Source organism: Aulostomus chinensis, chromosome 22 (genome assembly GCF_037954235.1).
Source record: "Aulostomus chinensis isolate RoL2024-O1b breed Wild chromosome 22, RoL_Achi_v1.0, whole genome shotgun sequence".
NCBI lineage: Eukaryota > Metazoa > Chordata > Actinopteri > Syngnathiformes > Aulostomidae > Aulostomus > Aulostomus chinensis.
Genome location: NC_141341.1, coordinates 9,971,184 through 9,999,089, shown reverse-complemented (window position 1 = coordinate 9,999,089; position 27,906 = coordinate 9,971,184). Strand labels below are relative to the sequence as shown.

The following is a 27,906-nucleotide window of genomic DNA, read 5'->3' as shown; positions in this document are numbered from 1 at the left end:
CTTGTCCAGCCAAATGGAGTCCAGCTTGCAGCAACGGAAGCATTTAAGCTCTATACCCTGGATCCGTCTTGGCTAACAAGGACTTCTGCTACCATTGTTGAGGTAAATCATTGATCAGGTCCTAAATTTTTGTTGTCCAATACCAGAGAGCTGAGGGATGCCTTGGGTACCCAGGGCTGGGAATAGACAGACAGCAGCACAGTGAGTCAGCAAGCCATTGTTTTTGTTTGTTTGCTTTTCAGCCAAACAGCTTGACCAGTTGCTAGCTAACAGTAGACAAGGTGATGGCACAACTATTTATCAATAGCTCATTAAATTTCCCACAATCCAGTTGGTAGAAATGCAATGAAATTTGAATAAAATGGAATGAAATACAGTTCTTTAAAAGTAAGATATGCAAAGATGGATAAAATCAAGGAATGAGCAGAAAGATTTGTGGCAGATATCCTGTCACAACATTCCACTGATATCATTCCTGTAGGTTTACTGCAATCTGCTACTATTGCAGTGGTTACAACATTGCTCAGAAATGGTTCCAGCTGTAACATATCAGTCCATCACGTCCGCAGTCATTTACTGAATTCTCACCGCAGGAGTATTAGCTTTTCTATAGTAACAGTGGTTGTCTTTCCAGTAAGCTGACCCTGGAAAAGATGAATTTGAAACATCAGACTTAAGACTCTTGGGGCTCAGAGGCAAAGCATTCAGCAGAGCAATATGGGAATCATAGTTCTAAAACTTAAATCTAGATTATCCCCAATAACAAAAATAACAATACAGGTGACAAAATCTAGCACACCAATTTCATAAGCATTCTTTTAATGCTCAAAATGTCTTTGTAAATAGGGGTGTTAGTTTTATCAAGGTGATTCTCGAGGTTTGGTTTTTGTGCTGTTCCTGATATTTCATTTGTGTGTCATCGATAGAAAGAGTGAGGCTGCTGCATTCAACGCTTGACTAAATATCAGGGGTACCTGAACTGGGGAGACCCTCACTATTACTACCACCTCTAGCAACACAGTTTCAAGGATTTACATTTCCTTTGTTCTCCTGTGCAAGTAGTAAGGGTGAGTCGTACCTTCACCCACTCAGAAATTCTTATAATGACAAAGAGCAAATCTTCAATAAGTCTAAGGAAAAGAGATGCTACCTGGTAAAAGTACAGTTCTTTCTCACGGCTCAGTGCGTCCTGTTCAGTACCGCCGGCAATGATGCGAAAAATGGGTTTCAGCATTCCAGTTGATATAATATCAGACTGAAGACTGACAATGCTGCATCAACTGCATCAACACATTTACAGACCTTTAATAATTGGAAAATAACGCATTTTTAAAGTTGAGGTAAAAGAAAAGAGCATTTTTAACCTCTTTACATCACATCTTGTTCACATATCTGATGATACATGAGCATGTGTTTGGCAATTTAAATGCCAAAAAAAAAAAAAAAAATCTAGCCTTTCAGACCAGACCTTTCAATGAATTTATCAATACTAGTTGTCTGTCCTACCCTGATACAAACTCTATGTCATCAACTGTGTGTCCTTCCTGCCCCTGCTGATTTATGGATGACTGCTACTTTTGGCCTTTCAGTTTTTTCCTAGAAATGGTTATTAGCTAACAAATAGAAGTCTAATCATAATCATCCTAATTTTGTCTGCAAACCTCTATTTACTGTATACAGCTTATAAACAGGGACTGAAAGAAAGGATGCACCTTTTTCCATTAAGACAAAGAGCTTTTGAGGGGTTTGAGAGAGGGTCTGGTACTTTATCTTCATTGTAAATGATTTTGATGGCTGTCAATTAAACCTAAATACACACATAAGAGGCTCAAACTGGGATGTTTACGATTGCATGGAAGAACCCCTTGCGCAAAGGTCGCTTAATGGGGTAACCTTAATGCCGGGTCTGAACAGAGCCTGAGTCCTGTCTGTCTCTGCTTGTTTACAAAGACAGCATGTACCCCTGCAGACATGAGCTTAGCTATTGTCCTTGTCAGATAGAGGAGGAGATGGCAACACAGATGGGTGTTAAGTGAAACTGATATGCTATTGGAGGACTCCAGCTGGAAGTCTTATCTTATGCTCTCTTATTGCCACCTCACTAACCCCCCTCCTGTAGGGTACTGACAAGCACATTAACCAGCTATCTGATTTCACATTCCGACGGTTGGAACACATGGCTTCAGGTAGGTTTATTTAAAAGGAAACATATTTTTGGGTGGGAAATACACTTACTTCACAGAGCCAGGCAAGAACGCTTCTCTCCTCTATGTGGGGACATTCGAGAGCTGAGACCCACAGAGTTAGCTTAGCACAGTGAATGATAGAGGATGGGCAGGTTAGCATTACTCTTTTTTGCCTGCTTGGCTTCCAAAACCTGTTTTCTTGTTCACTCAGAACAGGTTCAGGATCTTGGTTTGTCCAGAAGTAGTCGTCCTCCTCCTCTCTGACAAAGTCACTCATCAACAAATGTTTTTTTCTTCTGGAGATATCAGTGGGGCTTTTGAGGTGATGTGCCAGGAAAGTAGTTTTGGCAATGTGTCAGATACTAATATTGCAATGTCTTTTAATTGTATTTTGTTTTATCATACCGACCTGCACAATCCTGTCTTTAGTAATGCAGGCAAAACCATTTTTGAGGAAAAACTTATTTGATGACGTTTTGGGGATAAATGCTAACACTTCCCATAGAGTACCATTGATTATGCTAAGCTAACAAGCGGTCAACAAGTCTCTGTGGGTCTCAGCTCTCTAAAGCACGCATAGAGGAGAAAAGAGTACGTATCTTGTGTGGCTCTCGGGAGGATGAACAATAAGCACATTTCCCAAAAGGTTTGCATGTACCTCTCTAAACCTAATGATCTCCTGTCTTCTCTTGTAATTGGTCCTAACATGGCACCATACAAGAAAAAACAATTAACAAGTTCCTCTATATCTGAGACGGCTGCTCATCAACATCAAAGGACTTACTGGAAATGCATTTTTCATCTCGTATCCAAATGTTTCACTCTTCTGACAGAGGTGGACTCTAGGGAAAGTCCCTCCCTGCCACCTCTCTGTATTGGCTGGACCAGCATCAGATCCCTGCAAATTGTCAGCCAATGAGATGAGGCGCAGATGCAGGCTGAGGAGGAGAGGACTTCACACGCCCGCTCCTGCTTAACACTGGAGGACCTGGAGGAAACACACTCGGAGATCTTCTGCAGCTGATCGTGTCGAGATGGAGAGTAAAATCCCAGACTTTTCAGGAAAATGGAAAATGAAGTCCTCAGAAAACTTTGAGGAACTTTTGAAAGCACTAGGTGAGTAATAAAAAGATATATTCTGCATGTAGAAAGTGTCCAAAATGGGGTTTTATGTCTCTGAAAACTTTTCTGAAACAAGCTCCATAGATTTTCTTTTTCACTTACATGCTCTCTCCAGCTTTCATGAGTGCAGTCAGTCAGTACATCTGGTTGATCATTTGCCTCTGTGGCTCATTGTTAAAATGCAAAAAAGAAAAAGAGGGAAAAGAAAAGGGAAAGCATGCATCCCCTCTACAAAGACCTGTCAGTCATTTATCAGTTACATTGTCAAAGGGTAATCCACTTAGGGGTTAATGGGCCACCGCCGTGGCTCTGTGGTTAAACTGGTTGACTCCTGTGCTTTTACCTGCATGTAACTGAGAATATTGGCCTTGTTAAACACAGTACAGGCTCCTGTGGTTTGTGCGCTTTGGGGGAGATCTGGAGAGGGAGGTCAAGCAAGGGCCAACCAGTGGCATCCATTAAAAATCAGAAGACAAGCAGCCTGTGGAGGAATGTTAGATTAGACTCATCTGAAGCAGGGTTCTCCTCATGCGGTTGTAATTAGAGTCAGTGTAAACGGAACTAAGCCTTGACATGGGCCCCCTTTACCAGCCAGCTCTGAGACTGACTTCCCTCCACAGCCCTGGGCCTCCCTGAACCAATCGTGTGTGTGTGTGTGTGTGTGTGTGTGTGTGTGTGTGTGTGTGTGTGTGTGTGTGTGTGTGTGTGTGTGTGTGTGTGTGTGTGTGCGTGTGTGTGCATGTTACCTTTTTACTGCATGAGCAGAGCTTGACAAAAAACTTCAGTGAGAATAATGAAAGTATTAACTGCTAATCACAGACTATACTTGGGTCAAAGTCAGAGTTCAGCCTCTCAAATCTACGTAATTACAATATTTTCAGGCATTTAAATTTTTCGTCAAGCATTACCAGACAATTAAACTCATCATAAGCACAAAAAAAACACAAAGATGAAATTTATTGTATTATAAAAACTTTAAATAAGTTCAATAATATGCAACTGATCAAGGGTTTGTGTTTTTCTTTTCAAGAAGTGCAACTATTTTGCCTAAAAATCAAGCTTGTCAGGCGATTCTAACTTAGATTTAGTGTCTTCACTATGAATAAAGTTGATACACTTGGAGAGATTTTGTTTATTTGCAGTGTAAGTAATCAAATCAAGTAAAATTGTAAGTCCTCCTACTCAGTTATTCTCCACCAGAACATGAGGAGCTCTGAGCCTCATGTGTTGTGTGTTGGTGTGTGCAGCATGTGCAGAAGTCATGGCCAGACACAGTTTACACTTGTTTCACATTAATGTCTCCATTGCAGCATATAGATACTTTCATAAAAGTTTTATATTTCATCATTTGGGTGCACATTGGTGTCTCTTCCATTCATGATCCTACATCTGTGTATTTCTCTTGTCTGTAATTGTCTCCTATTTCATCCAGTTAAGGCACTTCTAATTATGATCTTGTCGACTCCGAGGGTCTCCATCATTTCTCCGTTTATCCCTTTACAACGTTTGAAGCCGTTATTTCCTCACCATTCCAACAAAAGTGTTTCATGGCTGGGAGAAGATGACTCTCATTAAATGCTTGGTAGTGCTAACAAGCAACTATTCCTTTAACAATGCCTCTGTAATTAGTGGTTTCAAGACCATGCCGGTGGTTTTGCATGTTGTAAAAAAAAAAACAACACACAACCATTTGAAGTGTGCCACGAATTTCAAGACTTTATTGTCAGCGTAGCATCTTTAAACATTTTGGAAACTCCTTACTGGTGTTTTCACATGCAGGTGGAGACATCTAATGTTTGACGTTTGGCTGCCAAAAAGCGGCACATTCAGGAGATGTATTGTTGGGGAAAATGAAAGGTGCAGACAAGCCATGTATAAATGTGGAAAATGTTACAAGAATGGCATGAATTTAGTTGTTACTCACACTAGGAAGTTTGCTGTTGGGTGACATAGTTTAATTAAACTCTAAAGAGAGAAAACTTTCCTAACTGCATCACGACATTTGATGATGTAACTCCAGAGGGTGAAGAAATAAATCATCATTCAAAAGCAAATTTGAAATCTGTGTATGTTGTTGTTGCACCAAATGACCTGACACCAATGGCTGCCTACGGGTGGGGAATTCGACATGTTGAGAATTGACTATGAACAGTAATGCCCAGCTCACGGTTTCCTGTCTGAGATTTTGTCTTCGCTCCACTGTGCTCAGGCGTGAATGTTTTCGTGAGGAAAATTGCAGTGACAGCGGCTTCCAGTCCAGCAGTGGAAATCACCCAGCAGGGAGAGAGTCTGTCCATCAAGACATCCACCAGCATCCGCACCACCCATGTGTCCTTCACTGTGGGCCAGTCCTTCAATGAGGCCACCGTGGATGGACGTCCCTGCACGGTAATCGACCTTCTACCTCCTGTCTAACATTCCAGTATAATGTCAGTTAATGCACATGGGTAGCGTGGTTGGCCAGGGACACCAGCGTAGCCACGGTTCTGCACAGAAAGAAAAAAGCAAACATATGGAAATTATTTCAGTTGAACTGTCATAATGAATTCATTCATTTAGCTCTGAGTGAGAGCATGACTCTGACGGAACATTAAATATGGAGGAGTAAAAATGACCTAATAAATACATTTAGAACCATAAGCCTCAATTATCAACTAAACGAGCTGGTTAATGTCAAACTAAATGAATAAATAGTAAGAAAAAATACATATAAATGAGTAAAATTCATCTTCATGTTTTATTGTAATGCAATATTCATTGTTCTCAACAATATACAGTCACTCATATTTATCCACTCATATTGTGTATATATATTGTGCTCAGTTTTTTAGTTTCATAATCTTTAGATTTTCATTGTCTATATATATATATATATATATATATATATATATATATATATATATATATATATATATATAGTCTTTTCTGATATTTGTATTGTCTATTTTTTGTCTATTTTTCCCCTTGTTTGTATTATGTGTGCCACTTATATACCTCCTCCCACTCTTGTACCTCTCTTAACCATCCTGCAGTAAAAAGGGAATTTTTCTGATCTGGGATTAATAAAGTCCATCTTATTTTATCTTATCTTATCTTATCTTATCTCATCTTAACTTATCTCATCTTAACTTATCTCATCTTATCTTATCTTATTTTACTCATTTTTAATTGTTTCCAAATTAACAGTTTACAGTACCATATACAGTTGTTTTTTGGGCTACTTCTTCACCCATATATTAGGGGTGTCTGTAGTATTACAACTTTAGTCAAGTATGAGGAATCAAACCCAGACCACCGTCAGTTTCTCTCTCTCTCTCTCTCTCTCTCTCTCTCTCTCTCTCTCTCTCGCTCTCTCTCTCTCTCTCTATATATATATATATTTATATATATATATCGTCCATCGTCGTCTTCCGCTTATTCCTTACTAGTAAGGGTCGCGGGGGGGCTGGAGCCTATCCCAGCATCTACGGGCGAGAGGCGGGGTTCACCCTGGACAGGTCACCAGTCCATCACAGGGCCAACACATATAGACAGACAACCATTCACACTCACATTCATACCTACGGTCAATTTAGAGTATCAATCAGCCTCGTCCCCAAAATGCATGTCTTTGGATGGTGGGAGGAAGCTGGAGTACCAGAGAGAACCCACACAGACCACAGACACGGGGAGAACATGGAGACTCCACACAGAAAGATCCCGCGCCCGAGCCGGGACTCGAACCTTCTTGCTGTGAGGCCACAGTGCTGACCACCACCACCGTGCAGCCCTATATATATAAATATATATATATATATATATATATATATATATATATATATATATATATATAATTTGATTGTGTCCCTTTTAGCCATCCTTTGTTAAAATGTGTTAACTTGCAGCCTTCATTGTATTCAAGGCACTGTAATGATTTCAGCTGTTTACTTTCCTTGTAAAGAGTTTTCCTACGTGGGAAACCGAGAGCAAGATCAGCTGCGAACAAACTTTACAGAAAGGTGATGGACCCAAGACGACATGGACCCGAGAACTGACGAACGACGGAGAACTGATACTGGTAAATCATGTAATGTCTCAGCTTGAGAGCTTCCCAGTGACAGAAGGAAAAAAAAGTTTTAATTTGTCCCCTTTTTATTTCAGACGATGACTGCCGGCGATATTGTCTGCACCAGAGTTTATGAGAGGGAATGAGGAGATTTTAGGACTGTCATACAAAACTCCATGCATGGTTTACATTTACTCACATTGGTTTCTCCCTTGTCCTCTCCAGCAGGCGGATTGTGGTCAGATCTTGCTCAATCAGTGCACTGTCTCGAAAAAGGCTTCAACTGACATCTTGTTGCTTTTATTGTGCCTCACCAAACTGAATTTACTCTTAAGGTACTATGCAAGAAAAATGTCACATATTCCGTTTTTAAAAGCTTTGTTTGCAGCGTCTAAATCCTTTTTCAAGACATTAATAAACCATTTTATATAACCTTGGTCTATGATGCTTTTTTTCATAATGTTCCTTTTCAAACATTCTTTATATGGCCTCCTCCCTGCACCTCCCATTCCCCTGTTGTCCCGACGCGTATCACTTTACATCACATTCTGCCAATCAAACTCTCCTGATTATTCCGAACCCTCCGTCTTTCCATTCGTAATCCACCTTGTCCTCTGTGTGCTCTCTGTCATCACAGCTCGCTCCAAGATGTACTCAATTAGTCGGAAAACCTCCAAAGACAATTCACATTCAATAAACTCCACTTTGAGAGACATTTGGCAAAGACCAGGGGGAAACTGGGAGTGGAAAGGAAATGAGAGAAAGTAAGAGAATGCAGCCACAAGAAAACGATTTCATAGCCATCAGGAGAGGGTCTCCTTCGTACGCTCTCCTCTCCAGCTGTACCTACTTACAGAATGAGTTCAATATAATGAAAAAAACAACATTCCCTCCTCCTCTGTTTGGCTGTACATCCAGGTATGTCTTCCTAGTATGCTGTGAAAGGGAGATTTCCTGCTGCTCCAAACCAAAATCCACTTTTGAAGGTCATGGGAAGCAAAAAAAAAAAGACAGACAGGAAAAGTAAGGTGACCATTAGTAACTGACTGATTTAGCAGGGTCCCTGGGGCCTATATTTCACCTAAAACTCAACACCGTGCTTCAGTCCAGAGCAGACGTCACCTTGCTGCGCAGAAGTGAACTTTCTCGGTCACTTCCTGTGGAGAGCACTGCTGTGGATCATCAGGACTGATAGCTTTTCCAGGTTTTCACAAAGTGTGCAGACAAGCAGCCCTGTGAAGTTCTTCCCAGTTTATACACACAGTGCTGAGCAAGCAGCAGGAGAACCGGGCCTCCTCCGGGATAAATGTTCTCAATAACCTCATGGGGTAAATGTGTGTGTGTGTGTGTGTGTGTGTGTGTGTGTGTGTGTGTGTGTGTGTGTGTGTGTGTGTGTGTGTGTGACTAAAGCATGCATAGCTCACACAATATCCCACATCGTGTACATTCTTTCATGCCTCACAGGCATAACGTGTGTTTTCAGTGGCTTCAGTGAAGGCTGCGTTATTGTGCAAGAAACCACAGCACATTAACCGGGGTGGATGGAAAGTTCCCTGCAGCTTGCTAAGAAAGAACTCTGGCACACACACAAACACACACGTACACATACACAGGATGCAGTTTAAATGATCCCTTTGACTAATGGTTGTTTGTTTCATTGGAGCAATCCAAATCATCCAGTCCCTCCTTGTTAGCAGGGTCATTTTCCACACACGCCTGTTATGCCAGTTCATTCCTCAGGCAGTGATGTCATGGAGGCTCGTGTTGCTCGATTGGTTGCGGAATGCTGTGGTTTTAGGATAGGGGAGGCACCCAAGTCCAGCTTTGGATTTGAAGCCATCTGGACCAATCGCGACCGTCAGAGGACACGATAAATCGCAGGAGTCCGCTTAGGAATACAGATGTGGCTAATAAAGATCTGAAGCTAAATGAAGGGAGGCCAATCAATAAGAGGACGTGCCAGAATTTTCTACAGCGGAAAAAAAAGGAGGAATAACTGTTCTTGGCTCCATGATACTGAAATCTAAAACGTCAAGCCAAGTCAAATTTCAAAATCAGCACCACCTGAAACATATTGCAACAATGAAAGGATTTCTGTTGAAAAGAGAAAGAGACATACATGTTCAATCTGACTCATTTTCAGCCAACTGGACTCCAACAATGTCTTTACAGGATGAGAGAGCTGCAGCTCAGGTGTAGCACATTTCAGTGGTCACTGAATCAAAGGACGGATTTTAAAATCATTTTGATAATCGTTTAAGGGTCTCTGGCCTAAATTCATCTCACTTTACTTGTACAATACGCTGCATCCAGACCCCGGCTGTCAGCTCATCTGTAACAGGTCTGGTCAGAGTTCTCTGGACCAGAACCATGAAAGAAGAAGCAGTGGAACAAACTTCCCAAACAGCTATCTAATTATTTTAATTATCATTTTTGTGTCCAAAACACTGCAATGAAAATGTGACTGATTGTACATGTCCTTCCTTTTACTGCACATTTGGTTTTTGTTTTGTTGTTTTTCTTTTTTCTGGGGTTTTCATTCCACATTTGAAGTCCCTTTTTGGAGGATAAATGCTAAATATTGAAACAGAGCTGAAGCCATGCATTATTTACAAGGAAAAAATAAATTTTTCGTTGACCAACGGAGTCAATTTTGTGAAGCTTTGACGTGTTTTTTTTTTGGATAATCCACAACTCCTTGACTTGAATAGTTTTAATACGTGTTCAAAATAATGCTGTATAGTTTAAATGTATTCAAACGTTGTTTTTTTCTCAAGATTATTGTGCGGATCCAAAATGTTTCCATTGATATCAAATGTGTCAGGCAGTGATGCACACAACATGCAGGGCATCTGATCAAAAGAGCAGAGTGAAACCATGCTCCCAGCCTGTGGATGGAAAGGAAACTGGATGTTAAAATCTTATCTAACCACATGGAGTGTTTTTTTTCCCCAATGGATGAATCCACATTTACATGCATGGTCGTGTTTGTGAATAGTTCGGTGGTACATTAACAGGGAATGTAAAGTGTGTGTATTAACAGGTGGTTTAGCGTGTATGTCTGACACAGTCTTATTCCATATGAATACTCTCACCCTTGTGACCCCATGTGACTTGTTGGAGAATAAAAAAAATTAAGTCCTGTCTGCATAGTACAAAGGCATTAAGCCATGAAATAAGCATGAAGTGGTGAAACCAAATGTGTAATCCTTCTTGCTGCTGCTTAGCCTGTGACTCAGGGGCCCAACTGCATGAGTGCTAAAGGGGAATATCAAATTAAACTTGAGTTGTCCTTGCTCATGGGGAGACATGATAGATGTGTTCTCGTCGCAAAGGTGCGGATTCTTGGAAATTCACATTTCATAACTCTTAAAATGACACTTTCACAGCATCTTCTACCAGATTTAAAGGATTACCTTCAAAAAACGTCCAAGAATAAGGGTCAGATATAACAGCTTATTATTTAAATCTCCTTTTCTTGCACCATCCATTACTCTGCACCTCAGTATCTTAAAGAATGGGTTGAAATCCTCCTGCCTCAACAATCACCCAGAGTCTAACATCTAGGCAGCGGTAGCTTATCTCTTCAAGGCCAGAGAGTGACATCTGCTGGAGGAGGAGGAGGAGTGTGTATTGGAATCATCAGAGCGATATCACATGATGAGTGTTATGTAAGCACAGAGAACCAGATCACACAGTCATGTGTATTTCCTCATTTTTCCTTAGAAAAATGTTGCTTGCTTTCGTATTCAGTCAAAGCTCTGTCAGAATTGGTTACATGGATTAGGAAAAAATGTGCGTGTGTTTGTGTGTGCACACGTTTGGACAGTAAATGAACTACATTCAAGATCACAACTAAACCCTTTACTCAGAAAATATAATAGTTTAGAGGGTAACAAATCGTGTAATTGCGTAAAAAGAGCCAAAAAAAAAAATAATGCTGATGAAGAAAATACACAAATGTAAATGATTATGGCTGTCTAACGGAAAAAAATGATGACATCCAGAACAACATTTGGGAAATTGAGATGACTTGATGAAAAGAGGGAGTGAAATCGATTGAGGGCGGATAATCAAGCTTCTAGTCATGGTTCTGATTTCTAACCAGCTGACAGACTAAATAACCTGACAGTGTCAATATTTTCCAATAAATCCCCATCATTGCATTAGTTTTAGGTTATAATCTCTTACTTTCATCACAAGTTGTTAATTACATGTTAATCCATCAAAATCCATTAAAGCGTTAGTGAGACGTTAATTTAAGGTCTTTGTTTCATAAGCTCTGCAGCTTTCCACTACAGGGTCAAAGGTCAAATGGTGATCAGTCTTCATGATGACGTTAAGCTAAAAACGACAAAGTGGAGGAAGATGAGAATCAGCCACAAGCTTATTGGTGGTTCATTAGCTACCTTAATGTAATTAAGTATTATTACACAATTACTATTATTACACAATTACTATCCATCCATCTTCTTCCACTTATTCCAGGGTCACAGGGAGGCTTTCAGGTGAGAGGTGAGGTTCACCCTGGACAGGTCACCAGTCCATCACAGGGACAGACAACCATTCACACTAACAGTCACACCTACGGTCAATTTAGAGTATCAATCAGCCTCGTCCCCTCTTGATGTCTTTGGACTGTGGGAGGAAGCTGGAGTACCAGAGAGAACCCACACAGGAACAGGGAGAACATGGAGACTCACACAGAAGGATCCCGTGCCTGAGCCGGGACTCGAACCCCGGAACCTTCTTGATGTGAGGCGACAGTGCTGACCACTGCACCACCGTGCCACATCAGTTTCAGCTCACAAGGTCTAATGTGATGGGATTGGAATCATACACTTAATAAATGTTCAATACCAAAGCAAAAAGAGTACAACCTGCAGACAAAGCGAAAAGAGACCATCTGCAGACATCTCCTCCTGTGTGCTTTTTTTTCACACAAACAACAAAAGTTCATTTCTAATGCAAAGCGCAAAGAAAGAAATGAAAATTGTAATTTAGTTGAAAATTAAATAAAGCTAAACCCCAGAAGCTGACTGAATAGATATCTTAAATGATAAGCCATAAGACAGACGAAAGCACAGAGCAAAAAAACAAATACTACGAAAGAACAAAATATTAGAAAAAGAAAATCGATTGCCGAATTAGACGAGAGATGGGGTTGTGAACCTAGAAATATTAAGAATCACTCATGATATATGTTTTTATATGTATGACATGAATTACTCGATTTATATTTAGATATCCATTGCCCATATTATCATCATAACAAACTTTATATTCTTACTAGACAGTTTGCTGTCATTTATATATTAATTCATGTTTTTTTCTTTATTATATCCTTTTATATTATTAAGTTTTCAAGTCGGTCAGGCAGGCTGGAGTGACACCCCCTCCCCTCCCCAGTCGTCACATGGTCCTGTGCCGCAGCAGTCACATGACCGTGTCTCTGGCTTGTTACTTTCTGTACCGCGGATGTTTTCCTGCGTAGGAGAAACCGACGGATGTGATCTGTTCCCCGGCGACAGAGAGCAGACACCGACCGTTCGCGGTTAAGAAGGAACCTCTTCTTCCCCTTTGTGAGACGTTGAGTCCAGCCGTTTCTCGGAACTGCGGGGAGATGGTCACCGGAGGGCCGGGGAGCTAGCTTACTGGCCTGGCCCGAGAATAAAGAAACTGACCGTGGATGTGAAGTCAAGTCCGTGACTGAGGTTAAGACGAGCAGCAGCGAGTCGTGGCTACTTGACTTTAGCTCCAATTTTACACTAACATGTCAAAATACACAAGTTTTCCTGAGCCCATGGACGACCACAACCCCTTCCAGGTGGGTGATAGTCATTAAAAAGCTAATGTTAGTAACTGACAGTGTAACGGAGTGTTACAATGGTGATGATCGGCTCTGATATGAGAAATAGCCGGCGTGCAGTCGCTCATGTGACGTGTATTTCTCTTTTGGCCTCCCGGAGCTTTACCCACTTGTAGCTCTGATGAACACCCGAAGGGAAGCCGCCGTGTTTTGGAGCTGACGGTGAACGCTACAGCAGGCCTAACCAAAGTTATTCCCCGCTAATTTGATTACTCCTGTGTGTGCCAGGATCCTGCGGTGACTCAACACAGCAGCAACACCGGATACGCCACACTGGACCTTTACAACCCCTTTGACAATACAACAACCGGGGTGAGCAACACTTAGTGCCGAAACTGTCAGGAAACGAGGCAAATTGTTGATGATGAACAGATAATATGAATGCAAATGTTGGATTTTTTTTTAAGTTTTTTTTAGTTTTAAGACAGTCTACTTTAGCTCTGTAACAATCAGTTTGATTGACAACCTCAAATAGTTTCAGAAGCCAAAGTGTCAAACATTTGCTGCATCTGTATTCTTGCATATGAAGATTGGCTGCTTTTTTTCGTGTGTGGTTTCAAACAGAAAATTAAAAGAGTATTTGGGGTATTGAACTATTGAATGGGCAAAAGAAGCAACTTGGGTTTGGGGAAAGCTTTCAAGGGTTAAGGAATTTAAAAAAAAAACAAACCCAATCAGAACGACAAGTGGAGCAAGATGTAAATGAAACCACTAACAAATCACGTGATAGAAATCTCGCATCAGATAGCAAAGTATCCATTTTTATTTCCTATTTAAATGTTGTAACACATGCATCACTGCAGTGCTCTCTTCTCATCAGCCTGACCTGCCATTTCCTCTCATTCATCCGGTCTGAGTGGCTCTACGTATCAAGAGATGAGGACAGAAGCCTGTGAATAAAAAAGCATTTTTGGCACGGAGCCTCTCCTCTTCCATACCTCAGAACTGAATAATAGAGCACAGCCCCTTTAGCCTAACACACACTGTATATAATTAGATCTTCGGGCCCGGATTTCAGCCTAGCTTTTGATCAAATTAACTAAATTGCCTTGAATTAGATGTCACAGTAAATAGCTGAATTGCCTGGTTGAGGAACTCAGTTGCACGCGTCATTTTTATAGGCCTTAAAATGTTCAGCAAATCTAAGACCACGCGATACTAAAGCCGAAATATACTAATGGGGTTTTCTTGCATGGATACTTTTATTTCTATTTTTTAATTTTTCTTACACAGAGCATAATAAGAGGTCTACTCACTTAGTGGTTTGGCTGATTGCATTGAAAAATAAATACCAAAATTGGTGGAAAGGGTTTCCTTCCAGCTGACATTGAGGCGTCATGCTCAGCCAAGCTTGAAGATAAACTGAAATATGTCTTTCTTTTACCAAATGTTTCCTAGCCTCCACCGCCATATGAAGCCACTCCTCCCTCTGCTCCGTCTGTACCTGCACAGACCCCACCCAGCAGGACAACGCCTACTGAGCCTCGCAACTACGGCTCGTATAACTCCCAGGTACACAAGCTGCAGTGCAAAGACACTTTTTACAGAACTTCTTTTCACGCTGTTGAAGAAATCTTGCACGTTTGATGGAAACTTAGCTCACATGAATGTGATTGTACTGAAAGTTCTTAAATGTCCAGCATTGTTCCACAGGATAACACCCTGCTGAATGATTTATACCTGCATGCATTTGTATCGGTAAAGACAGAAGTTCTTTACATCTTCCCCCCTAAGCTCACAAAACACCTTTAAACCCTTGAAATTACATTAAAAAAAAAAGTATGATTACAGCGTCTCTTCTGTGGAGTGTTGGACGCTTTAATTGTATCACTGTTGACAGGAATAGAAACAACTTCGGTAAAATTGCATGATTTTTTTTTTTATGGTTCCATTTTCTTGTTGTGTCAGACTGCAGTAAATGCTACGACAGCAGAGCTCTTGAAGAAGCAGGAGGAACTTGAGAAGAAAGCCCGGGAGCTGGAGAGGAGAGAACGGGAGCTTGAGTCACATAGCCTGGGGCCTGGAGCCTGTAAGAGAGGGAGATGAAGCGAGGGGGGCTTCATGTAGGCTGCAGGCTTAAAACACACAATAGGGTCTTAATATAATGAATACTATTTCCTTTTTGTTTTTGTTTTTTTGTTTTAGGGATCCAAGATTTGTTCAAGTACCTTTTAAGGCTGAATAGTTTGAATCAATTCGTAGATGTCCATTGGAGCTTCTTCCAAAAATGGGCGGAGTTCTGCCAGGGTCAATTCTTGGGCCTCTGTCATTAAAGCTCAAAATGCTTCAGTCAGCTGAAAATTCTAAATTTCATGGTTTTGAATCACATCCATGCAGGTGACACTACCCTTACATCGTATAGAGCTATGTTGCCAAACAAGTGCAATTCATTGGACTCACTGGGACAGTGTAATGATCAATAAAGAATTCTAGCCTAATGAGGAAAAAAGAAAAAGGCTTTGTTTTGAAAGTCAATGAAGAAAAATACACCTTTCTTCCCATAAAGTATACAAATTAAGCTAGACATCGATGTTATCTTAAACTCAGGCTCAAATTTCAGAAGTCACATTAAAAAGATAACACATTCAGGCTCATACCACCCAAAATAGAAAACAAGAATCAGAGACCTGACATTTGAATATGGCCGAATTACAGTGGCCAGTTCACAGGTTCGAGGGTATGTAAAGTGATGGGTAAATACAGCTTCTTTGCCTTGAAGAATGAGTTATTGATCCCGCATTTTCCTCGGTTTCAGCTCGCCAGAATAATTGGCCCCCTCTGCCGTCATTCTGCCCAGTCGGCCCCTGCTTCTACCAAGACATCAACGTGGAGATCAGCCAGCGCTTCCAACGCACTGTCACCATCATGTACTATTTCTGGATTTGTGAGTAGCAGCAAATTTACTCTTGTAAAAAGTAATGGATCTAGGAGTAGGTACTACAACTGCTAGTCGCACATCGGAGACTGGCTCGTACATGCATAACCTCGACTGTGCTGTCTGCAGTACGGCCGGTAGTGTTTGTACAGACTCTGACACTTAACTGCAAGATTGAGGACTTTGGGTTGGACCGACTGTAAACAGTGTCTGTGAAAAGTAAAGCATGCAGAATGGGAGCCTGTGAACAAGAACCATTTCAAATTGAAGAAATTTAGTCTGTCATCCAGCAAAAGAACCCCCCCCCCCCACACACCCCCTTATTTTACTTAGAAAATACTACTGAAACACAAATAGCCGCTAATGCGCTTTATTGACACCTGTTGCTATGCTCAAATAATTTTATGTTTTGATGTTGTTCCATTTCAACTTTTTTTTTCGTAAAGCTCAATCTTTTCTAAAATTACCGATATAGTTTATGTGCAAAGTCTAAGCTACACGTATTCAAATCTATCACGCCGCAACTACCATGGAGTTAAAGTAGCTTCAGTGAAATCACTGTCCTACATTTTGTTTTTCAAGGGAACTTTGGAGATTGGAATTTTGCTTTCGCCTCTCAAATGAAGGTAAAGAGATTCACGCGATCATGAAATTCGAAGTGCATTTGAATAAAAGTTGGAATGAAAGTGAGTAAAAAAGGGGAATAAAATGGTGAAAATTATACCTGAGAATGTCTTCAAATAATGGAACTAAAAAAAAAAAAAAACCCTCAAGAAGGGAAGGGCTGCGAGTGTTTTTATTTGACCACTCCCATTCCTCCTTTAATGCACAGTGCCTTCTTTTTATCCGTCTTTATCAATTTCCAGTCGGCACTTGCACACTCCTCTTCAACCTGATCTCCGCCCTGGCTATGTTCTGTGTTGACACCGCTAGCGGAGTCGGCCTGGGCCTCGCCATCCTCTGGGCCCTCCTGTTCACTCCCTGCTCCTTTGTCTGTTGGTACCGACCCGTTTACAAAGCCTTTAGGTGCGTACGGCCGTTTTAGTCTTTCATTCCCGTTTTGTGATTGTAAAGCAGAAATATAATTGTGTTTTTTTTTTTTCCTTTTTCTTTTCCATTTTCTCTAGGAGTGACAGCTCCTTCAACTTCTTTGTCTTCTTCTTTATTTTTTTCGCCCAAGTGATCGTGTACGTCATCATGACCATTGGCATCCCTGGATGGGGCTTCAGGTATTAAACTTGGTGGTAATTTAATCAACTGGCTCAGATTTTTCATAAAAAAAAAAACAACTTCTTCTAAAAATAGCCCAAATTAAAAAAAAATACATGTTACATTTGTTCATTGTTTACAGCACTGCCTTTTTAATTCCCCCTTGTATCTATTAAATCTCCATACATATTTCTTTCTCTCTGCCTGCTTCGACCTCAGTGGGTGGATCGTGAGCCTGGCTGCTCTGAAAACCAGCGTCCCTGTTGGTGCCATCATGATGATAAATGCCATCCTCTTTACTGCCCAAGCCGCCATCGGGGTTTTCATGCTGAAGAAGGTGACCACTAAAGAAATATCTTTACACAAAGGGAAATCTCACACAGTCTCAAATTAAGGTGTTTGTTGTTGTTGTTTTTTTCAGAAGGACAAAGGTTAGGTACAAAACGAAATGTATGAATTGATTTACAGGGCATTCAGAGTTCCAGCATGTAAACCTGAGCAAAATGTGGCAAATACTGGTCTTGAAACAAGCTAGTGTCCACTTGTCCTATGGCCTTGAACCTGAAGCATGATGTTTTTAGGGTCGTTCATCCTCCCTGCCCTTGTTCCATACCTCAGGAACATAAAGAGGGAATTTCTTCAAATTTGGCTGCAAACAGTTTCTCCTGCAGTCAAACTCAAGCCAGTGGATGGCGACAGCATCCCTGTTGGTGCCATCATGGTGATAAATGCCATCCTCTTAACTGCCCAAGCCCCCATCGGGGTTTTTTATGCTGAAGAAGGTGACCACCAAAGAAATATCTTTCCACAAAGGGAAATCTCCAAATGGATCATCCATTGTGATCAAATCTGATGTTTAATATGTTTAAATGGTCCTCTAATGACTGACATGTCCATGCTATTCAGCATAGACTGCATACATTCAAACCTGAGATTCTGCAAGTAGGATGTAATGAGTACAGCATATCACTGGGATACTCTAAAAGTACAACAACAACTTACTAGAGTGGATGTAGATGGTTCCTGTTGAGTTCTAGGAGGTTTAGGAAAACATATATGTCGGATTCTTTAGGTGTGGTACTTTTAAAGAAGACAATTGCAGAAAAAAAATCGCGCGAGTGAAAGCAAAACTGTCGACCTGTGTTTCCGCCTGCGGGTGTCCACAGCTGGTCCTTCCACCATAAAGCTTTCGATACATAACACACGATCCGAAGAACAGCCGTGAGAATCACGCGCTGGCTACCACATCCAACCCTGCAGTGTGCACAACAGGAATCGCTGCGTATATTGAGTGCTCTTCTCCTTTCCAGGTCCACAGTCTGTACAGACAAACCGACGCCAGCTTCCAGAAGGCCCAGGCTGAGTTCGCCACCGGAGTCATGTCCAATCAGGCTGTTCGCCAGGCTGCAGCCAACGCTGCTCAGGGGGCTTTCACTGCCCCCCGATAGAGAGGGAGAAGAGGAGGGGCCTATCAGTCTGATATTTATTTCCCCACTTGTGATTAGAATGTTGATTTTGGGATGGGGGGTGGGGGGCTGAGTCTCAGTAACTTTCCCATGGCAATTTAACACTTAGGCAAGTGCATGAGACACACGTGGGGTCGTGTAATATGTGATCGTGTACAGAGCAAGGTAGCCAGATTGCCAAATCAGAAGTTGACCTATCGTAAGTGTTGACCGAAGTCCAGGAGCGAGTAAATGCTTTTAATGAACTAGCTGAGTGCCAATTCATCACGCAGGGGCGGTTTTTCAAGTAACTTTGATGTGTGTTTACATGGAGCTGAGCTTAAAACAAAGAACACTGAAATGTTGCCATATTAACATTTGATCCATATAACCAAGAGGCTCAGTTAGATTAACAAATGCTACTTTTTTGGGGGTTTTGTTTTGTTTGTGTAAAACTAACAATGTTGTTTTGATATCATCCCAAAATGAGAATGCCTATTTACCTTATTGCCAAAACCTCAGTAAGAGATGATGTGTTGTTTTTGGTTACAGTATCTCTGTTCTGTTGGTGCTGCTTGTGGTTATGATTATTTGTTTTAATAAAAAATATACTGTCATGCAAGTCGGCTGCAGTCATTGTATAAAGTTCCTGATCAACAAGAAATAATTGAATGGAAGCCCCATTCATCACGACTGAATAAAGCTTTTGATTGTATCACATGATCCGTATGAGTGGAACCATTTGTTAAGATTATTTACAGAGCAGGTCAGGAACTATTGGACTATTTCTTCTCAGTCTTGTTTAGAAGAGGAACTTTTATTGTGAAATTGAGTCTGTATCACTGTCTTAATCTTGATTTAAAAGATACAAAAGGATTTTTTTTTTTCAGTTGAAGAGAGAAAGCATTTGTTCTCTGGCCACACAAAAACACTGCATCCGTGACGTCACCGTGACAACTTGTTGCTGTTTGTGCTGATAGGTTTTTTTTTTTTTGGTTTTTGCAGTATAAAAAGTAAAAGTCTGATCCACATGCTGTTATGAACAGTTTTGTAAGTCTTTCTGTTTAAAAGTACTGATCATTAAATAAGTAATATAGTGCCTGCTCCGTGTTAAATAGCAACAATGTTATATTTGAAACTAATGTGTCATCTGCGGCGGGGTTTTTTTTTTTCCACATGAAGGCACCAAACCCTCTTGGAGCGTTAGGGCCAGGCGGCTGGGACTTATATGGGCACAGAGACGTCAGGCGCTCCCGTCCCGGGTGAAGATGGCGGAGGCTGCGGCGGCACCACAACAACGTTTTTTCTGTCACTGCTGTAAATGTGAAACAAATCCCAAACTCCCGGTGAGTCACTTTACAGTGTGTCTTCCTGACTGGCTGAGCTGGTGGAATGACCCACGAACACAGGAGGCGCGACTTCACTTTTTTTTTTTTTTTTTTCAAATTCCTCTTTCTAAATGCGCAACTGTTAATTCGATTGATGTTATGTGCATTAGAATACAACCGCCCGGATCGTTGGACTTGGACTGGAGCTCGTATTGTTCCTACATGCACCAAGATCTAACTAACGAGAGAGAGCGCGAGAGCGAGAGATCTGGCGATTCACGGTGCCATATTTAGAAACACCCCTGTTGGCGACTTTTGTGTCCACTTGTCTTCTGTGCATGTGAGAGACGGGCAGGGTGTCACCAAAGGGACCAGCAGTACCATCAGAAACTATAACAGCACAGAACCACAGCAAAGTTGGAGTGGTATCAGTGATTTAGTGGTATAAGTTCTTAAGTTAAATCTGGAGATCCATTCCTACGGGTGTCAGCGCACAGTTGGTGCGCACTCATGACACGATTACGCACAAATACATGACAGAGCAGCAATGCACCAGACCACATTGGATCGGCATCATGTGACCGGAATATTGTGGATACCTTTCCACATAACTGTGTTTGCAGTGTTTGTTTTGCAAAACAAGGGGGCATGAAACCTGCCCCCATTCAGATGACAACCAGGGATCCGTCAGTTTTTGCACGTTTTTACTGTGTTGGTTTGTTATGGATTTTAGCCAGATGGAGTGTAGTGAGGTGCTCGCCCCGCACCAAGAACTGCCTTTCTGCAGGAGGTTTACATGTTGTCACTGTGTCCGTGGGGGTTCTCTCAGGGTGCTCCTGGAGCACTGCTCCAGCTTCATCCCACAGACCAAAAACATGAGAAGTTAATTAGCAACTGAATTTGCTGTAGAGGTGAATGATTGTCTGTCTCTAGATGTCCTGACCTGTCCTGCTCTCACTCCCTTGAATAGAGGAAACGAATGAATGAATGAATGAATGAATGAATGAATGAATGACCAGGTTGAGAAAGGTCCTTTCCTATTTTGACAGCACTCCTCAGACACTGACACTGATGTAGAATCTCTCCGGTGTAGTGTGGACTCGACAGCTCTACGGATATTCCTCATATAAACTCCATTCAGTAATTCTGAGGTGAACTGGAACAGCCATGTCTTATCACTAACAGCAGCCCTGACCTCACTTATTCGTCTGTGGCTGAATGGCAGCAATCCTCTAAGAGGCATGGAGGCCCAGGGGCTGTTATGGAAGCCAATGAATCATATCAGTGTCCATGATTTTTAAATCAAAAGCCCAGCACAGCTCATGTGTGTGTCATGTTTGATTGACTGCGTCCTTTAGGCCATGTCTTAGCTTTGTTTTCTCTTCAAGGATTTCGTCTGCCCCAGGTGCAAGTCTGACTTCATTGAGGAGGTGGCAGAGGACTCCAGGTACCCGTCCTTTAAGATTTATCTCCAGAGCAAAGTGATCAAGAGTGTCATTGTGTCATTTTGCACTGATACTAAAACAGTTTTTTTTTTTGTCTTGCAGTCTCCTGGAGAACAACACACCAGACACCAATGAAGATTTAAGCACATTGTTCTCAGAAGTACGTTCTTGCGAATGTCGTTCTAATAAGAATGCTCCTCCCTCTCTGAGACTCTCACTCTTTGCTTCTCTGGTCTCCTTCAAGTTATGGCAGCTGCTGTTTATGGAGCGCTCTGCCCTGCTGTCGCATCCACCATCCTCAGATTCCGACCTCAGTGACAGTGAGCGAGTATCTGCTGGTCAAAGTCTTCTCTCTCCGGTGTCGCCAGACGCTGCTGAGGTCAGAGAAGTAGAGTCTTCTTCCCAGACTGAGCAGGAGGCCTCAGCACGGCCTGCAGTGGAAGGGTGTGTGGTACACAACATCAGCAGCACTGTGTGTGGAACTCTGACAGCGTTTAAACAGAAGAAGTGTGCTTAACTTCAAATCTTGTCAAAACAAACAGAAAGTCAGTAAACTGAGGATCAATCATCTGTGAGTGCTGGGATCTCTTGAGAGTGTAAAACGCATCTGTTTGCTAATTATGTACACATTTCTCTCTATTTTTGTGCTCTTAACACAAAACGTTCTTAAAAGTTGGATTGATTCAGTACAGTAGTTGAATCAGTTCTATTGCAACTATAAAGATTAGCAGTTTTTATATGGCTGAAATCTCATGCTCATATTTCAATTATTCATCCTAATAGTGGGGTTTTACAGTTATTGCACTTCCATATGTAATAACTGGATATCAACTACTCTCCCTTCCTAAGTGCTCAATCAGGAGGGAAATGCATGCAGCTTTGTATCAGACCATCTTATATGCGCCATTTAACGCCGCTTGATTCAGTCACTCCACATAAAACCATAAACACATGTTCTGAATTAAAGAAACAGGCCAACTTTTAGGGAAATACAGTCATTTACCCTTAGAATTTGATACGCGGTTGCAACGACTTTCCTAACTAAACCACTGGGAGCAGTGATTTCCCGCAGCATTTCATTGTGCTACGCTAACTAGTGGTCAGCTCCTTACTGTGCACGAAGAGGAGAGAAGGGTCTCCAGCTTCTTGTCTGGCCTCAGGGAAGACGACAAATAAATTTATATTCCCCAAAAAGTTGGAATGTTCTCTTAAAACTGGTGAATAAGGAGTAAAGCATGTTTTCTAAAAGCGTACTCCATCATTTCTGTCTGTTTGCCCCTACAAGGATTGTGCAGCAGTTCTTGGCTGACCTGTTTTCCAACAACGGGAACCCCGGTGCTACACCAGCTGCGCTGTAAACCCTTTTTAAAATTTTTTTTTACATTTTTGATTCACTTCATTTACTCCTGATTTTATCTCACACTGTACAACAACCTTTCCTGCTCTCTTTTTGTTTTTTTTCCCTCAGATCTAATATGCTACAGTTGCACTCAAACCCAGGAGATTACGCGTGGGGTCAGGGAGGTCTTGACGCTGTCATCACTGAGGTGCTCCAAAGGTTTTTTTCCCCCTCTTTGATTAATTACCTCCACCGAGGAGGGTACATTGTCAGCGTCTCTCTGTTTGTCTGTCGGCAGAATTACCCACAAAAAAACCCCCCAAAAAACAATGTAGCAGATTTCCAACAAACATGGCGGGGGGTGGAAGGGCCAAGTGAGAACCTGTAACATTCTAGGGCAGATTAGTCGCTGTCCCATCAGGTTACTTTGAGTTTCTGTTAAATAATTTTGCCATGGTGAAGCTGCCAATTTCACCATAGAACAAGAAGCTGTGGTAGCTGGACTCTACATGGTCAGATCTTTTCTAAACTTCACATACTTGACCGGACCGCATCTACAGGCTGAAATTAATTCACGGTCATAGCACCACCTAGTGGTTACAGGAAGTAAGTTGGAACAATTAGCATTTGATTAACATCAAAGTTACACAGTGTAGTGATGCACAGCAACATAATAAAGTAAGGGTGCGTTCTTAGGTGCCTCCAAGAGGACACAGTAGGTTATATTTGCATCACAGTGCGTCGCTTCTTATCCTGCAGAGCATCGCAATGTCAGCTCACTCATTTCTCTTGGACTTCTTGTAAATCAAGTTTCACTCTCTTCATTAGAACTTGTTTCTTTAAGTGTTTAAGTTTGCCACCATCACGCCTACATATCGATTGTCATTCTGCTCACCTAGTTGTTAGGACAGTTGGAGAGCACGGGTCCACCTCCTGCAGAAAAGGACATGATCTCATCCCTGCCGACAGTTTGCATCTCTCAGGAACAGACAGGTGGGAACCCCATCATGACACACTGCTCGAGACCATTTATCAGACACACAACTCAATTTTTTGATGTTACTTTACAGTGATAGCACAAGCGATTTTAAGTTCGTACATGTTTACTTTCTCTCACCTGTCTTTCCTTACTTCCTCCTGTCCCCTCTTTCTTTCTCACATTTTCTTCCTGTTCCCTCTCCTATTTTCTTTCCATCCCCCTATCATGCTCTCTTGTTCCTGACATTACCTCCCTCCTATCATCTTTCATTTCCTCCTCTTCCCCTCCTTTCACTTTAACTCATCTTATCACTCCCATCTTTCCTTCCCCCTCTCTTCTTTCCCCCTCTTATACTTCCTTTTTTTCTGTCCCTCCCTTTATCTGTCCTTTCTTCCTCCCGCCCTAGCTGTAACTATTTTCCTCCCCTTTAGCTATTTTTCCACAACTGTCATCATAATTAACCTCCCTTGATGTGCAGCAGACTACTTGTAAAATGGTTGATACCCGTCTAAAGTGTCTTAAATGTAACCTTGACAACCAAAAAACCTTATTACTTTTCATAATTCAAAAGAAATATGACTTACTGATGATATAAAAGCCGAGGTTAATAACTCTAAAGCTCTTAGAGAGAGAGAGAGAGAGAAAGAGAGATGGAGAGAGAGAGAGAGAGAGAGAGAGAGAGAGAGAGAGGCCTTTTGTATATTGGTGTTAACGCTGCTAAATCTCTAGTCACACATCATTAAAGTTGGTCAACAACGCAGGATGCTGGAGGAACACACTGACCACTGACTTGCACATTTGAGTAAGTTATAATGACTCATCAAAAAATGTTATGACTGGATTCTCTGTAACAGGTTATCCTATGCTGCCTTCTCCCACACACACTTTACTTTCTGTTTCTGTGTTTCTTGTTTTGTTTTAGACTGCAGACTGGAGTGTCCAGTTTGTAGAGAGGAATATTCATCAGGAGAGTCTGTCAGGAAGCTGCCATGCCTCCATTACTTCCACAGTGACTGTATAGTACCGTGGCTGGAGCTGGTAAGGATGAGAAGCGGCTGGGATTAGAGGCCCGAAGCTTTTTAACAACTGAACAGAGCACTGTAAAAAACTATGTTTTCTCAGGTTGCTCTGTCTGATGCTGACTCTGTGTCCCTTTCACAGCATGACACCTGCCCGGTTTGCCGCAAAAGCCTTGACGGTGTTGACAACAGCCTCCCGCCTGCGTCAGGACCCCCAGCAGATCGCTCCATCAGGATGGAGCAACAGGAGAGGCAGGTGATCTGAGAAACGGGCCAAGCAACTCTACCTCCTTCACTGTTTTTGACAGACACCCTTCACCCGGCTTCAGATTCTTGTCAACGCCGACTGCGTTTCAAATCAAATACATAACATCCCTCATAGGCATTATCATTTAAGTCTCACTTGATTCTCATGTCTCCTTTATCAACATGTATGCCTTTTTTTAAGCATCACTAATGGCAGGTAGCACACATGCTGTGGAGATGCTGTGTCCCTCTCTCGCTTCTCTGCTCTCCTGGCTGGTTTCTGAGTGACTGATTCAGATGACATGAACTAATCATCACTGAGCTGCCAATTTCTGTCAAAATGACAGAATGTAACACTTTTGTATGAAGACGAAGATGTTTTCTTAATACTTCTGACCTCTTTCCACCTGACCTGATTCAGCATCGCGCTCCTGTTGATGTAAAGCTCTTATTAAAGCTTAATCCTGTGATCCACAATCCCTTTGTTTGGTTTCTTCTCCGTCATCAGGGGAGTTTTCAGAGAGGAGGTACTTTTCTCACATACCGTCTTGGAGGAGATTGTTTTGGTTTTCCTATGACTAAAAAAAAAAGTTGAGTCGACGACCGTTTGCACCAGGGAGACTTTTTGCATATTCACACTTTTTAGGCTTCACTGTTTGCCTGTTTGTGACTTGCAATGTGCTGTTTGCTTAATAGGTGACCCCCTGGTGGTGACACGTGCTTGTGTTTTTCTAGCCTGGTATATGCCTGATTTCCGTGGGCCAAGTCCAGTTTACATACTGCATTATTGTTAGGTCAAACTTAAATGTGCCTGGGTCAGAGTTGGCCCAGGAAAAGCTCTACTAGCAAATTATTGGTACGCTAACTCCACTTCTGGGCCAATTCTGGCTCAGATAATCAGTCTGGATCTCAGCCAACACTGCCACACTGAATTGGCCCAGAACTGACTGCTAGATGTGTTGGCTCTTCAACCTACTTGCCAACTTCGCTAATGCAAGGATTGGTATTTGAAAATGTCACATTGGGTTTGGAGAAGTAGTGGTAGTATTTGGTGTGTTTAAAAAAACAACATTTACAAGAAGGCTGAAAGGCTACTAAACTACTGGGAAGAGGAAAAAACGACAGCTGAAAGTCATGTTAGGACTCAAAATACCTAATTTTCTATCTTTATGTGGAAAATATCAAGGTAATAGCCTATAGTACACGTACCTTTTACAGAATAAAATACACAGTACACATGGGTTTTGTGATGAACATCAATACACTGTCAGACAATAACCGGAAAAATGTACCCAGAGCCCATTCAAGGTCTTAAAACCTAGTGACATAGACATACGATTTTTCAATAGAGGAAAGTCTGCATGTGTAACAAGAGGATGCATTGGTTATTAGGCTGAAATAATAAATAATTCAAAGAGATGCAGATTAATTTTCTGTCTTGATCAATCAGCTCTAACAGAATGGAAGTACAACAACAGTAGCCTGCAGAATTATTTATTTATAGGCAAAGCGACACCTGTCTGTACTGTTCCCATACTGTAACGTCGCGTTGACTCGCTGTGGCTCCTTTTTTGACAGTTGAGTGCTGCATTCCAGAAAAACACGCCCTCAGCCAGCCTGGAGAGCAGCTTTCAACGATACCTAAAAATAGTGAAATAAAGAAACACGGACATTTCTGTCAATGACCGTGAACCGCAGCAACCGCGTACCACCGACATTTGCTCTCGTCTTCTCTCCTTTCCTCTCTCCCCTCCTCGCTTCGTCGTCCTCCTCCTCCTCCTCCTCCTCCTCCTTCCCTCCCTCCCTCCTCTCTGGGACTGAGAATGCCCGTGTTGTACTGACACAGTAGCGATACGGGCTGAGCAGACATGGAGGCCCGATTAACAAGAGAGGCCCGTGCTGACACATCCAGGCCCAGCTAACGCCGAGTCGGAGTGGATTTCTAAGCATCTCGGAAGATATTACGGATATCACTTGCTGTAAGGAAAACGGATTTTAACACCGAGAAAGAAGAGGAGATCCATTTCGGGTCTCTGTTGATTCAACGCAGCCGCCATTTTGTTGACAGTTAGTGTTTTTTTTAATAACCTACAAGGCGCTGGAATTGTTATTTTACACAACTGGAATATCACTCTACACGTTTTTACGCGCGTATTTCAGTCGTTTGGATTGTGCGTTTGTCTCTGGGTTAACGTTGAAATATTGTGCTGGTTTAGCTGACTTGCTAGTTGCATCGTTAGCCGTCGTAGCTGAGATGTAGTAACACGAGTGCCTACGAGAATGTGACGGAGATGTAAGATTATGTACATCACTTGTCCTGGGCTGTGTCATATTCGCACGTTTTACACGAATTTTTAAAAAGCTTTAGAGGTTCACAACCCATTTGCAAATTAATGATGGTGTAAGGTGAAAGCGTGCAGGGGGAAATCTGTCTCAATCGTCCTCAAACATTAGCAGTCATAGGCTGCTGATAGATGGCTAGTTACCCGCTGCCAGTGCCATTGATGCAAAATGAAGCACAGGCTGTCTGTTATTGGACAGATGGTAGCTACTAGCTTGTAGCAAAACAAACAAATATCTCATAGTGCTTGAGTTAGCGTTATATTTAGCTCTCAAGAGGCGACGCCATCCTCCATAGCTCACCGCATTGCCTGTTATTATCGGTAATATAGTAGAAATACATTTTGGGGGTGATGGTTACACAGCCGCAAGTTTGTGTTTTTTGGCGCTGACGAGGTCAATTGAAAAAAATGAGATTATTTTCGGGTTTGTTTGATATTATTATCCTGTTATATGCTA

The 27,906-nt window shown here is 41.8% G+C and overlaps 4 protein-coding genes across 10 annotated transcripts in view; all 4 read left to right on the top strand.

The window, feature by feature from the left end:
- Positions 1–9: 9 nt before the first annotated feature.
- crabp2b (cellular retinoic acid binding protein 2, b) lies at positions 10–7,778 on the top strand. Its single transcript, XM_086194063.1, has 5 exons — positions 10–102; positions 3,020–3,302; positions 5,518–5,696; positions 7,249–7,365; positions 7,449–7,778. Exons 2-5 carry the CDS (start codon positions 3,221–3,223, stop codon positions 7,497–7,499), a joined length of 429 nt encoding a protein of 142 aa, XP_086050189.1. The 5' UTR covers positions 10–102; positions 3,020–3,220; the 3' UTR covers positions 7,500–7,778.
- A 5,002-nt stretch (positions 7,779–12,780) lies between these two features.
- scamp3 (secretory carrier membrane protein 3) lies at positions 12,781–19,373 on the top strand. The gene is made up of 9 exons (XM_086193211.1): positions 12,781–13,180; positions 13,451–13,534; positions 14,621–14,734; positions 15,131–15,251; positions 15,978–16,106; positions 16,964–17,123; positions 17,225–17,326; positions 17,526–17,643; positions 18,617–19,373. Exons 1-9 carry the CDS (start codon positions 13,127–13,129, stop codon positions 18,752–18,754), a joined length of 1,020 nt encoding a protein of 339 aa, XP_086049337.1. The 5' UTR covers positions 12,781–13,126; the 3' UTR covers positions 18,755–19,373.
- Positions 19,374–19,759: 386 nt separating this feature from the next.
- On the top strand, positions 19,760–25,559 carry rnf115b (ring finger protein 115b). 2 transcript variants are annotated; one of them, XM_086193212.1, is made up of 10 exons: positions 19,760–19,801; positions 19,934–20,097; positions 21,468–21,526; positions 21,627–21,684; positions 21,769–21,968; positions 22,810–22,878; positions 22,993–23,071; positions 23,763–23,856; positions 24,765–24,880; positions 25,004–25,559. In XM_086193212.1, exons 2-10 carry the CDS (start codon positions 20,020–20,022, stop codon positions 25,124–25,126), a joined length of 876 nt encoding a protein of 291 aa, XP_086049338.1. In that variant the 5' UTR covers positions 19,760–19,801; positions 19,934–20,019; the 3' UTR covers positions 25,127–25,559. The 2 variants fall into 2 exon arrangements, with proteins under 2 accessions (XP_086049338.1, XP_086049339.1); XM_086193213.1 differs by having other exon boundaries at positions 19,781–20,097.
- Positions 25,560–26,902: 1,343 nt separating this feature from the next.
- The window catches only part of ash1l (ash1 (absent, small, or homeotic)-like (Drosophila)), a 29,035-nt gene continuing 28,031 nt past the window's right edge, over positions 26,903–27,906 (top strand). For 4 of the 6 annotated variants that reach the window (XM_086193204.1, XM_086193202.1, XM_086193205.1 and 1 more), the window contains exon 1: positions 26,903–27,086. The gene's annotated coding sequence lies outside the window, so the exon portion shown is untranslated. Of the gene's footprint in view, positions 27,175–27,906 lie in introns of all 6 variants that reach the window. The other 2 variants (XM_086193201.1, XM_086193203.1) reach the window with 2 other exon arrangements.